The sequence below is a fragment of the Branchiostoma belcheri genome, unplaced genomic scaffold (genome assembly GCF_001625305.1).
Source record: "Branchiostoma belcheri isolate BF01 breed outbred unplaced genomic scaffold, Haploidv18h27 scaffold107, whole genome shotgun sequence".
NCBI classification, from domain to species: domain Eukaryota; kingdom Metazoa; phylum Chordata; class Leptocardii; order Amphioxiformes; family Branchiostomatidae; genus Branchiostoma; species Branchiostoma belcheri.
The window spans coordinates 323,274-336,717 of NW_017802458.1; the positions used below are offsets into that span (position 1 = coordinate 323,274).

General features: G+C 38.3%; 1 protein-coding gene across 2 annotated transcripts in view; it reads left to right on the plus strand.

Annotated features, from left to right (window-relative positions):
• The first annotated feature begins 2,575 nt into the window (after window positions 1–2,575).
• LOC109479603 (krev interaction trapped protein 1-like) overlaps window positions 2,576–13,444 on the plus strand; it is a 15,850-nt gene continuing 4,981 nt past the window's right edge. The window contains exons 1-13 of one of the 2 annotated variants that reach the window (XM_019781595.1): window positions 2,576–2,662; window positions 3,612–3,777; window positions 4,522–4,629; window positions 5,308–5,415; window positions 6,286–6,415; window positions 7,181–7,415; window positions 8,626–8,723; window positions 9,374–9,517; window positions 10,337–10,493; window positions 11,174–11,281; window positions 11,929–12,085; window positions 12,924–13,022; window positions 13,135–13,187. In XM_019781595.1, coding sequence (XP_019637154.1) covers window positions 3,642–3,777; window positions 4,522–4,629; window positions 5,308–5,415; window positions 6,286–6,415; window positions 7,181–7,415; window positions 8,626–8,723; window positions 9,374–9,517; window positions 10,337–10,493; window positions 11,174–11,281; window positions 11,929–12,085; window positions 12,924–13,022; window positions 13,135–13,187 — 1,533 coding nt within the window. In that variant the 5' untranslated portion in view covers window positions 2,576–2,662; window positions 3,612–3,641. Of the gene's footprint in view, window positions 2,663–3,611; window positions 3,778–4,521; window positions 4,630–5,307; window positions 5,416–6,285; window positions 6,416–7,180; window positions 7,416–8,625; window positions 8,724–9,373; window positions 9,518–10,336; window positions 10,494–11,173; window positions 11,282–11,928; window positions 12,086–12,923; window positions 13,023–13,127; window positions 13,188–13,444 lie in introns of both variants that reach the window. The other variant, XM_019781600.1, reaches the window with a different exon arrangement.

Below are 13,444 nucleotides of genomic sequence, written 5' to 3' on the forward strand. Positions count from 1 at the left end.
CACAGCAAGTAATTTGTATGGATGACATCAGCGCACGCATTAGTTTTTGCCTGATTTGGGAGAAAAAAAAGGAATTTTGTTGCCCTCTGACAGTGGTCAACATGCCGAAAATGGGCAAAGATGTCTGTTGCCATGCCGGAAGGTGGATGGCAGATAACTATGAATAACTACCCCCAATGCTAAAATATTGATAAATGTTTTGAAATATTCAGAGAACACGAATACAATGATTGTATTAAATTTCTGAAAGGTACATCATATATCTTACATATGGACTTGGTACGTATAATATGTATCTTACAATATGTTAGATACCTATATTTATAATACAATATGTTACAAACATTGTTACTGAAGGATTGTTGTAGAATTGCAAGTATATAGTCTGGAACAATACGATCTTCCACTCCCAATATCTACTTGGAGATTACTGAAACATGACTCTTTGCTTGTCCAGGAAAGGCAAAGGATCACATGGGTGATTTGTTGGTGCCTTCAATGTTTTACGAGTTACGCCTTCTTATTTTGATGATAATACTTCGACAAATTGTTAATTGTAATCTTTAAGGAATGCACAAAATGCAGGAATGCAGCTACGCACCTCACCCACTTACATGTACTTTAAATTGAAGTGATATCTTATATTTACTGTCAGGCCTCGAAATTAAATTTTTTTCCTATTGTCCCAGCACTGTCCCCAAAATAAATTTCAATTGTCCCGAAGTGAGGATGAACTGTACATGTCCCAACCTGTTTTTCAGGAAGTGAACTTGAAGTCAGTTTTATTTTGCTTACATTCTGACTTCCAGGCGCGCTATAATTGCAGAGTAAACGGGAAATTTGGAAGATTTTTCCAGAGCCAAACAAAAAGAAGGGCTGACATTCTAGATCTGATGTTGATTATTTTTCTATTGTACCCAAAATGTCCCAAATTGTTTTTTTAGCTGTGCCAGCTAAAATTTTAGTGGTCACTGGCTATCGGGACATTTCGAGCCCTACCTGTACCCCACACAGATATTATCTTGGTGACTGTACACTGTGTTATGCTCCACTGCATTCTGTGTAACCCTATATGCTGGGTTCATCTAACAATGCAGGATTTGTACTGATATGGCCACGTCACAGCTATGGTATCTGTATGGTACTTTACTAATCTCCAAGCAGATGTATAAAGGTCCAAGTGTTTTTGAGGCTTTTTGTACCCTTAAGAAATTCTAGTGGTGAGAGAACATGAGAGTACAAAAAAGGTATTATAATATATAGCCACAAAGGATACAAATGAACATTGTAGAACCAGAACCCAGTATTAGGTGCCTCCCTTGTTGTTCTAAAATCTTAGCCTTATGGAATTTCCTGCTTAAAAAGGTCTGAACTTCACTGAAGTAAAGTGGAATTTCCTGTACAAATCTTCGAAAGTATCCTTAACACATTGTCTTGACTTGAACATTTTTGATGAATTAAGTATCTCTATCTCTAACTATAACTATCTATATTGTTTGCCAAATGGGTATAACCTTTTCAAGTCTATAAAGGCCAACAAACATCTGTCCTCACTGTCTAAACAGTAACTCAAAACATTTGAGTGGCTCTCATGAGCCTTGTTTTTGTTGTGAATATGAAGTACATAAAATTTAAAAAATCTCGTATTGTTCTAACAGAAAAACATAAATCAACAATAAAACAAGAGGTATGATTATAAAAATATTAGAATGTTAACGTTACACAACATAACATTTGAATATTCAAGCAAAATTATTACATAGTAACATAAGTTATAATACAACGTTAGCCATTTCAGATAAATTTCAAGTCCAGTGTACAGTGTACATGTCACCTGATACATGGACTAACGGTCATTAAAATTTAAGTTCAAACAAACAAAAAGTTATGAGAAAATATGACCATGTTTTCTGTCAAATTTCCCGCCTATACCCTTAAAACAAAAGATACCCCTTAAGAGTTAAGACTTACTTTGTACAATTCTGCTGCTAGTTTCCGGGTCCAATCGCCATATTATGACGGTTTAAATGGCTTTTTTATCTGGTCAAAGTTCTAAGGCCGGGTATAGCGGGCCCCATGCCACACCTTACTGTGGAAAAACAAACTTTCTTTAGTAAACAAATAAAAATCCCTGAACGCCGCAAAACGTAGAAAATATATGTCAATTCTATGACTAAATAAGAATTTTTCACAACAGTTTTTCATTTAAAAAAATGCCATATTTTAATTTTGTCAGTTATCTTACTTCAATGCGTTTGAGTAATGGCTAATTAAAGAAATTATATTCGATTTGATATTTTCTTTTTTTTCTGATGTTGTCATTCCTCCCACATGACCTCATTTAACCTTAGATAGACGATTCATATATCCTAATGAAAGAGGGGGGTAATTTTATTTTCTACAATAGAAAATGACAAAAAAGTACCACAGTACTTAAATCCTTACAGATTAATATTTAAATAGTATATTCAACTGTAAATATTCATACCATATATGATGAAAATATTTCTAGTCCTACAGTTCCTAATTATGTTTTTCTGCAAGTCGCCCCTGTTCTTAGTACGGAATGGTATATCCCAAAGAGGGGAAAGTCCAACATGGCGGCAAGGCGACCAAAATTTTTTCGTCAACACAAACAAAAGTGAATTTCTGCAGAAATAAGGTACGTTTAGGTTCTTTTTGTAACTCTTACAATGGTCTACAACATAAGGGACCTTATTATTGAGATAAATTCGAGTTTTTATGTCTGAAAATGCTTGTTTAAACGGAAAATGGCACAAAATAACGGTCCCTTTCCGAGCTTTGCAAAATTGTCCTAGGGCGTTACACGCCTAGTAATAAATAATTGCCGGTTTGCAGCTGTCCGACGGCTTGACCAGACACCACTCCGGCCACTGAAACCACAAGGGGCTGGTCATTTTGATTGATATGACAACGTTTCACCCAACTGTCCGGTTGCACAAGTGCCTGTCAACAAAACTATTGTTGTTTTTGTCTCAAAAAAATCCACACATGACATAATTTTGTACATCTATATTCGTCCTTTAAACATAATTTTTGTGTAATTGTTTCGCTTCATTGATTCTGGCATTTAATTATTTGTTTTCAAATATTATAATTAGCATTCTTTCTAAATGGCCAGCTATATTGTTACCACATGCAATTTTGTATTTTGAGGGCCTTAATTAAATAACTTAAATTTGAATTTTTTTAAAGTGAAAAACAACAGGAACTGAACTGATACAACAACCACTCATCTGTATAATTTGCTCTTCTTTTTTTTCATTCCCGTTGTGTAAATTTTCAGTTGTATTAAATTCTAGCATACATTACTTTCATGTCTTTTTTTTAATTTTTGTCACATAAGCATTACGTTTGCCTATTTTTTATACACCGAACTGAATCAGTTTTGTTCTGTTATGTCTAGGTGTTATGTAGTTTATTTATAATATTAGTTTCATGATTAATATTTCCTAAGTTTCAACGAGGAGGACATTGTACAAGCCTTGCTTCTTTCCTCCTCCTGCACACTGTTTTTTTTCATATTTGTTAATTAATGTTTGTCTTTTTATTTGTGCAAATAAATAAATGAAAAATTTGTTTTTGTCCAGTGGCTTGATGTTGGACACTAGACTTGAGCCATGTCGGTCAGTGCGTACATTGCAGTTGTTCGTCCCAAAGTCAAGACTTCCCTGTCATCATCCGACTACAAAGCCAAGTGGTATGAAGTCATTCTTATGGAGGACAAGCTGGGAGATCCACAAAGGACAGTCAAAGGTACAAAATTTCTGCTACTTAGTAAAAGAATCTAGCTACACTTTTAAATAACACTGAAGTAGCCATTTGGCTACCAAATATCTATTGTGTAATTGGTTAAAGAAGGTTGAAAATGATTTAGCAATTTGAAATCTTGTGATTTTTAAAGGGATGGAAGTATTTGTTTATTTGTTTGTTTATTGGTTTATTAGAATTCACCACAAGTACAAACATACAAGTGGAAGGGAGGACAAAACAGGTGTATTGACACCTTTACAAGTTGTCCTCCCAAACACAACAATATAAATACAGTGCAATACAAATTACAAAGTCGAACAATTGTTGACATGTTTGTGCATGTTCCCGTTATTTGAAAGGCATTTAATGTAGTTTTTCAAGCTTGGAAACCAGATTTTTCAAAGTCAATATTCCAGTCACTTCTCGTTATCTACAATGTACATACTAAGTTGAAACCACACTATCCCAATGCATCTTGACCCTCATGGAGCAAAAATACCCAAATTCTGACAGAAAATGGTTACAAGAAGGGTCCTGGGCTGATTTTTAGGGTACCACCCAGAAAATAAAGGACTCATCTTGGGGCTTAAGCTTGTTTCTGCAGTTTTAAACAGTTACACTCAGAGTCAGAGTATGAAATACTGATTCAAATGTGCTAATGTGAAGCAGTTATTATGTGTCATTATGTTCTTAGTTGTTGTGTAGTATTGATGACATAAAATTTTACTGTAATTGCTTGTATTCCAGGTTTATTGCACATGAGAATAAGAGGAGGAGAAGACCCAAACAGACAAGTGCTGGAGTATGTTTATGATGCCACCAAGAAGTCCTCTTCCAAAATGCAGGGACTCAGAGGTATGTGAGCAGTAGGTAGTCCTTGTCATCTCTTTTCAAATGCAATTGTAGCCTATCTTGGTTGCTTAGGATTTCAGTTATTGCAACATGTATGCAATAGTCACTCACTCAGATGCATAATTTCATCATCAACTTCTTTGTTGATGTGATTATATGGGTGATATCCTCTGGAAACTCCAAAACTGATGCAAGCGTGCAAATAAAAAAAAAAAAGTTTAGCAATAAAAAAGTTACATTCATGATGAAATCCACAATGGTCATGAAGGTTGAACAAATGACACAGAATATGGTTTAGCGAATAATCTCTTCAAATTCATTTCTTTACATTTTCGTCCTTTTTGTTTGATTATAGCATTGCACGACATTGGTATCGTTTTCCAATATTTTTTTTGCAACTTACGGTACATATTTGCTCATTTTGTATGATTTACAGTATGGTTGAAAACTTTTTTTTTTGGAAACGGCTAAAAATTCATGCACGCGAGGATGTCATCCATATAATCAAATCAGCAAGGCCTTACCTAGGTATCTAAAATGTGATATTTCATCATGATGATGTACAATGTATATACTAAATGTATGTTTTGGGCTAGACACTCCAAAAATTGGAATGACATTGCAGGCCAAAGCCAGTGTGTAAACACTGTATTAAATTTACATATATCTTTTTTTTTTCAGGAAAGAGAGCAGTACAGATAGCCAGGTTTGCAGAGGATGAAATAGCAGGCAGAGACATCAGGAGTAACAAGAAGGCCTTCCTATATGTGGTACCAGTCGCATCAAAAGGTACATTACATCTAAATGAGTTTGATGATATAGAAAACACAGAAACATACATGTATGTATGCATGGTAACATTTGCAAAGCAAATGCATGAATGTTTACCTTCGCATATGGTCTGTTCTGTTAATTCTTACTCATTCATACAGATGGTCATACAGGAGTCTAAATCCCTCCTGCTATAAAATTGCAACATGATGTAACCCAAAACTAGTTACCATGTTGACAGATGTCTGGTTCAGGTCATTGACCTTACATTACATCAAAATGAGTTTGATGATATAGAAAAAACAGAACCATGTATTCTACAAAAGAAACAATAAAAGAAAGAAGAAAAGTAGGTATGGCATTGCTAAATGCCATGAGTGAATGGATATCACCTTTTATATCTAAGGGTTGGTACGTGGAGTTGTGTGACGTAACGGTAGAGTGTTTGGCTCAGACCCAAGAGGTACCGGGTTTGAATCCCACCCGATGACACCGATCTTGTGCCCTTGAGAAAGGCACTTCACATGACTTTCCTTACTTCACTCAGGTGTAAATGAGTACCTAGCTTCGGTTAGGGACGTCCCTCGGATAGGACGTTAAATGGAGGTCCCGTGTTTTTGAGAGCCACACGCCACACACATAAAGAACCCACCACACTTATCTAAAAGAGTAGGGGACCTTCCCGGTGTGAGTGGTTCAAACCTTACAGTCTGGTCTTATGCAGCTTGTACTTACATGTACAAAACTGGTGTGCTATGCCTAAAAAGCGGTTTACCGGTTATGTGAAACAAAAAGAAAAAAAAAGCACAAGACCTTACTACTAATGCGTGTCTGTTTGCGAGTAACAGAAGTGTGGATTTTTTACGTGTGAATCATTTGTTGTTACAGACCAGTTGAGCATGCCATCGGACCCGTCCCAGCCCAGTTTCTGCTGCCTACAGGACATCCTGAGGGTGTGTGCTGAAGGTCATGGTCACTTTCCAACCCTAACGTCCAGGATGCTCAGGACACTTGACCAGTAAGTCAACACTAACACTAGAAAAGTAACATTTTCAAAGCAAATGCATAATGTTTACCTTTGCATATGGTCTGTTAATTCTTACTTAAACACATTCATACACATAATCAGACAGGAGTCTAAATCCCTCCTGCTATAAAATTGCAACATAATGTAACCCAACACTAGTTACCATGGTGACAGACGTCTGGTTCAGGTCATTGACCTTATTGGTTGGGAGAAGAAGAAGAGGAAGAGGAAACATAGGGAAAATAATAATATTGTTTTCCTTCGGTAAACATAATAAAACACATTCCAAGAATGGTCCTCAGTAGTGCTGTGTACCTAAACCCACATTTAGGTACAGGCCCGGATTCAAGTCCAGAGGTTTATGTTCAGTTCCGGACTCGTAAGTCCATACCTAAACCCATGGCATATTATACAAAACTGCATGTTGGCAACCTTGCAATCTTCTTTGGACAAAATTTTGGCCACATAACATGGAGGCTGACACTTGATAATGCCCGATAACAATGTTTTCTTCATTTTGCAGCACAGATTTTGCAATCTACAGTAGGTTTAAGGTGATTTGGAAAGAAAAGTGGTGTGTGAAATTTTTTTTTTGGGTAATAGATCCGGAATCGGTTCTTGACTTTTAGTTTTTTGGACTTGAACCTAAACATTCTTACAAGTCCAGAACCGGTCCAGCAAACCAGTACACAGCACTAGCCCCCAGTTTGTAATCATACGATGACTGTAGGTCATATCTTCTGTTCAAATGCACAGTTGGCTGAAGGAACAACACTCAGTCCCACACGCAGTGGAAGCTCTCTTCCGACCCTCGGCGCTGGAGAGAATAAAGATGAACGTGCTGAACCCGGCGTACTCTCACGGCTCAGATCACCATGGAGACAAGATGCCAACGCCCGAGGAAGCCATGGCGCGGATGATGGAGGTGGAGAAGTGTGATATCGTTATTATCAACCCGGTGTTTGGGTCGGACCTGAAGTATACAAACCAGGTAGGCTCCCCTTAAGTCTCAACTATATGTCTCCACCCCTGTGGTGATGCCAAAATATTCTAGTGTTGAACTTTTGCTTGTAACTCTTTTGTAATGTTAATGAATTTGGGTCTGACCTGAAGTATACAAACCAAATAGGCTCCCCTTTAAGTCTTAACTATATGTCTCCACCCCTGTGGTGATGCCAAAAATATTTTAGTGTTGAAATTTTGCTTGTAACTCTTTTGTAATAATGAATTTGGGTCTGACCTGAGGTATACAAACCAGGTAGGTTCCCCTTTAAATCTCAACTATATGTCTCCACCCCTGTGGTGATGCCAAAATATTCTAGTGTTGAACTTTTGCTTGTAACTCTTTTGTAATGTTAATAAATTTGGGTCCGACCTGAAGTATACAAACCAGGTAGGTTCCCCAAGCAGTCTTAACTATATGTCTCCACCCCTGTGGTGATGCCAAAAATATTCTAGTGTGGAACTTTTGCTTGTAACGCTTTTGTAATGTTAATAAATTTGGGTCTGACCTGAAGTATACAAACCAGGTAGGTTCCCCTTGCAGCCCTGTGGTGGTGCCAAAAATATTTTATTGTTACCTTTCTGTAATGTGAATTAATTCAAAGAAGTACATGTTGTACCTGTTACTGTGTTGTACATGTGTATCATATTCTAGTTACTGTAGTATATGTATAGAGCTGACAGTGTGCGTATTTTCAGTGGTCCATTGAAAAAACCCAGGTGACGCAAAGTTGTGACTAGTGCCGTGTACCGGTTTGTTGGACCGGTTCTGGACTTGCAAAATGTTTAGGTTCAAGTAAAAAAAACCTAAAAGTCAAGAACTGATTCCGGATTTATTACCAAAAAAACAATGTCACATGTATTACCCTTTTTCTTCCCAGACCACCTAAAACCTTCCACAGAATGATAGATTGCAGAATCTGTGCTGCAAAACGAAGAAAACATTGCCATCGGGCATCGTCAAGTATCAGCCTCCATGTTATGTGGTCACAGTTTTGCCCAGACAACATTGCAAGGTTGCAATTTTTTGTATATGCCATGGGTTTAGGTCCAGACTTACGAGTCCGGAACTGAACCTAAACCTCTGGACTTGAATCTGGACCTGAACCTAAATGTGGGTTTAGGTACACAGCACTAGTTGTGACTCTACATACTTCTGAAATTTAATCACCTAAAATCTTTCTTCACATTACCCTCAGGTTGATGCGTATGTGGTGAACAAGTTCTATGGCATGGGAACTCCAGACTACAGTAAACTCAAAGTCCCAGACAAAACTGCAGACTCACCTCCAAGAAGGTAAGAAACTTTTGAGCATGAACATTTTAACCAAAAAATGAACATGTTTTGTATTCAGTACTTATTATGTTAACCAAAGGAAAACATATTGTTTTTGCTATGTTTCTTCTTCTTCTTCAAACATTGACCTCTGACCTGGCCAATGACGTGATTTGTTGACGTCTGTCACCATGGTAACTGGTGTTGGGTTGCATAATGTTGCAATTTTATAGTAGGAGGGATTTAGACTCCTGTCACCATATATATGAATGTGTTTGAGTAAGAATTAACAGAGCAGACCATATGCGAAGGTTTTATGCATTTGCTTTGCAAATGTTACTTTCTATCTCTAGTTATGTTTACCGAAGGAAAACATATTGTTTTTGCTCCGTTTCTTCCTCTTCTTCTCCAAACAGTGACCTATGACCTGACCAATGACATGATTTGTTGACGTCTGTCACCATGGTGACTGGTGTTGGGTTACATTATGTTGCAATTTTATGGTCTGCTCTGCTCCTGTCACCATATACATTTTGTACTAGTACTGTAGTACATGTATGTGAATGTGTTTGAGTAAGAGTTAACAGAGCAGACCATATGCGAAGGTAAACATTATGCATTTGCTTTGCAAATGTAACTTTTCTAGTTTCTTGTTTGTTTCCCCTCTCCAGAGAAAAGGCTTGGATGGAAGAATACCCCCTGCACAGGGCCATCTCTGTAGGTGATATGGAGAAAGTCAAGGACCTTCTGGCTAAAGGCACACCAGTACAGGAGCTGGATAAAGAGTCCTGGGCACCCATACACTATGCCTGCTGGTAGGTACCGAACAGAAAGTGTTGTGATTGGTCATTTCTGTTAATTGAATCACAGCTGGATCAATGGACAAGGAGTCCTGGGCACCCATACACTATGCCTGCTGGTAGGGACTTTATCTATTGAACAGAAAGTGTTGTGATTGGTCCTTTCTGTTAATTGAATCACAGGCAGGACCCAATGAAAAGATGGTATTGAACAGATAGTGTCACAGGGCAGGACCCAATGTATAGATGGTATTGAACAGAATGTGATTGGTCATTTCTGTTAATTGAATCAAAGTGCAGGAGCCAATGTATAGATGGTATTAAATATAAAGTGTTATGATTGGTCATTTCTGTTAAGGCCACAGCAAGTAAATTTTATAGATGACATCCTCTGCAGACTCCAAGTCTAATGCGAGCGGGCGGGCGAAAAAAAACAAGGTGGGCCAAAAAAAAACAAGGCGGGCCAAAAAAAACAAGGTTCCTACATTTTAAAATTTTGACTCAATCATCGTACAAATGGTTTTTATTCAGTGGGAACATCACATATACACACCCAGCATCACATATCACTGCATCAAAGTAAGAAACAAAACATTAAATCAGACCCTTTTCTTGTCTCCTCTCTTCATAGTTATCTGCCATCCACCTTCCGGCATGGCAACAGACATCTTTGTCCATTTTTGGCATGTTGACCACTGTCAGAAGGCAACGAAATTTCTTGTTTTTTTCCCCCCAAAATCAGGTGAAAATTAATGCACACACTGATGTGATCCATAGAAATTACTTGCTGTGGCCTTAGTAACTGTTTCATGTGATTTTATGTTGACCATATAGGTATGGGCAGTTGGAGGCAGGTATGATACTGTTAGAACAGGGGAAATGTAACCCTAACCTGGTGAACAGGAACAAGAGCACACCTCTGCACATAGCAGCCGGCTGTGGTCATCCTGCACTGGTGCAGCTGCTACTCAGACATCCAGAGATAGACAGGGTGAGATTGTTGTTGTTGTTGTTGTTTATTGGTTTATTTGTATCAACAACAGCATGCATATATGGTTGTCAGCCGTGATGTACAAGGCTGAATTTCGATGCTTGTTTACAACATAAAATCATTCGTAGTTACTAGTATAGTAGGGTCATGAATTTTTTTTTATTTTTTATTTTTATTTTTATTTTTATTAAGAATAGTCAACATAGCAGGGGTACATAGTACTCCTGAATTGTGTGGACTTTACATATTATTAAGTATAAGAAACGCACAAGACTTCTTGTAGAAAATCTTCAAATTATGCACAAGCATATAGATTTGTACAATGTAGGGACAATGTTAAAAGATGCATATAGAATACAACACCGGGTATTCGGGCATTGCCCGAGGTACCAGCCTGACCGCGGGTCAGATCGCCCAACGGTGGAGGCCAGAAGGAGATCTGACTCGTGGGAGGGCTGGGACCGAGGGTGATGCGTAATACACCGTGTTATATTTTATGTCATACCCACCTGAGAAAACATACATTTCAATGTGAAATGTTCCAAAATTTGGCATATCTAAACAAAAAGTGTAACAGTGTCAATTCCAACATCCGAATTCGGTGGTCAGAGTTTTGAGAGCGGCGAACTTGGTGCATTTTAATAAGAGTGTGGATTGACTTTGCTTTTCTTCCCTGTCAGAATGCCATGAACAAAGACGGCCAGACTCCCCTGGATGTGTGTGAACAGAACAAACAGAATGAATGGGAGCACGCTGCCACTCTACTGAAGGAGGCTCTCAATAAACCTGTATGTTTGTTTGTTTGTTTGTTTGTCTGTTTGTTTGTTTGTTTAGGATCTTCATTAGTGGGAATTTCACACTACTCTTCCTGGGCTCTGTAGTAAATAATCAGATGAGTATTTGGACCATCGCACACCGGGGCATGCCCTTACTCTTTTTCAACCTGAACCAGACGTCTGTCACCATGGTAACTAGTGTTGGGTTACATCACGTTGCAATTTTATAGCAGGAGGGATTTATACTCCTGTCTGACCATTTATATGAATGTGTTTGAGTGAGAATTAACAGAGCAGACCATATGCGAAGGTAAACGTTATGCATTTGCTTTGCAATAGGTTACCTTTCTAGTTTTTACATTGATATGTTTACCGAAGGAAAACATCGTGTTTTTGCTCTGTTTCTTCTTCTTCTTCTTCCATTCCAATCACTAACCTCTGACCTGGCCAATGACCTGATTTGTTGACATCTGTCACCATGGTAACTGGTGTTGGGTTACATCATGTTGCAATTTTATAGCAGGAGGGATTTATACAGTACTCCTGTCTGACCATATTTCATTAAGAATTACAGTAACAGAGCAGACCATATTCATTTGCTTTGCAAATATTACTTTTCTAGTTTTTATGTTGTTTTAATTTTTGTTTTCCGTCAACAGTACCAGAAGATCCGAGTCCACCTGATGGACGGTTCCCACAAGGAGCTGAGTCTGATCAGTGGGAACAACACCACGGTGGAGATCATGTTGAACCAGCTCAACTTTCCTGACTCCTGTAAACAGCTTTTTGCCATCTGGATAGCCTCCAGGAACCTCTGTAAGTAGTTTACAGTTTTATTACCAAAATCAGCCTCGCAGCATGAGGTACATGTACAACAAGCTGATTCATATACTTGTATGTAGAAGTATATCAAGTTACATACAAAAAAGAAAACTCAAACAACGCTATACAAAATACAAAAAGTATAGGCGTCATTTTTCTTAAGCATATCCAGGATAGGCCACACTGACTTAATTTTATGGATGACATATGCTCTGAAGACCCCCAAACTACAATGTAGTGCGCACTGGCGAATAGGGCGAATAAAAAAATTCCAGTCAAAAAATGATGCTAAACCACAGAAGCACAAATTAAAGCTGGTATTGTGAATTGTTGTAGTGCATAGGAACTTCTACGACAAGCCGGCACATACTGGCCTTTTGCGGCATTTATTAGTCGGCACTGCACTGAGTTCTTGAGTTCCATGGAGCGTCGGCAGCCTGGGTGCCATCCTCCATAGTTACCACCAGCTACTATCGACTATAGAGGATGGCACCCAGGCCAGAGCCTCGGAGAAGGTGATTTTTTTTTAGAACAGGCAAAAATCTTTTCAGTAAACATTTATTACTATCATGAAAGTTCATCTGTGTTCAACTTGGTAGTCACATGTTTAGAGTTAAAACTTTAGATCCAACACAAAAAGTTCTCTCATGACATTGGTCTACCACATACCTTTGACCCAGTGTTGACGTCACACTTCAAGGAAGCCACGTGACAAGATTCACTGGGTCAGTCTACTGAGGAAGACCAGAGTGACTGGTCGAAAGCTCTAGGTGAGAGAACTTCTTGTGTTGGACAAAAAGTTTAACTCTAAACATTTATTTCCTTCCTTTAGTTCTGCAGATGAAACCGGAGCACAAGCCTCTGCACCATCTGAAGGACTGGGCTGAGATAGTGGGAGAACTGACAGACTGTAACCCTGAGGAGGAAACACCACTTCTGTATGTCAGGAGGGACGCACGACTACACATGGAGGTGGAGAGAAAGGTATGGTGTTGTTTGTTTGTTTGTTTGTTTGACAGACTGTAACCCTGAAGAGGAAACACCACTTCTGTATGTCAGAAGGGACGCACGACTACACATGGAGGTGGAGAGAAAGGTGTGGTGTTTGTTTGTTTGTTTGTTTGTTTGACAGACTGTAACCCTGAGGAGGAGGAAACACCACTTCTGTCGTATAACTTCGTATAATAGTATAGCTAATAACGTAAGTTTATTACGAAAAGAATTGTTAACTGACTTCACTAGACTAAAACCTCTATAAGGGAGTCTTACCAAAACTGTTGTCCAACTTGTCTTCTTGGCTGAAGTTCTGAAAAATCAAGACAACCAAAATTTAGTTTTACACACTCAATAAAG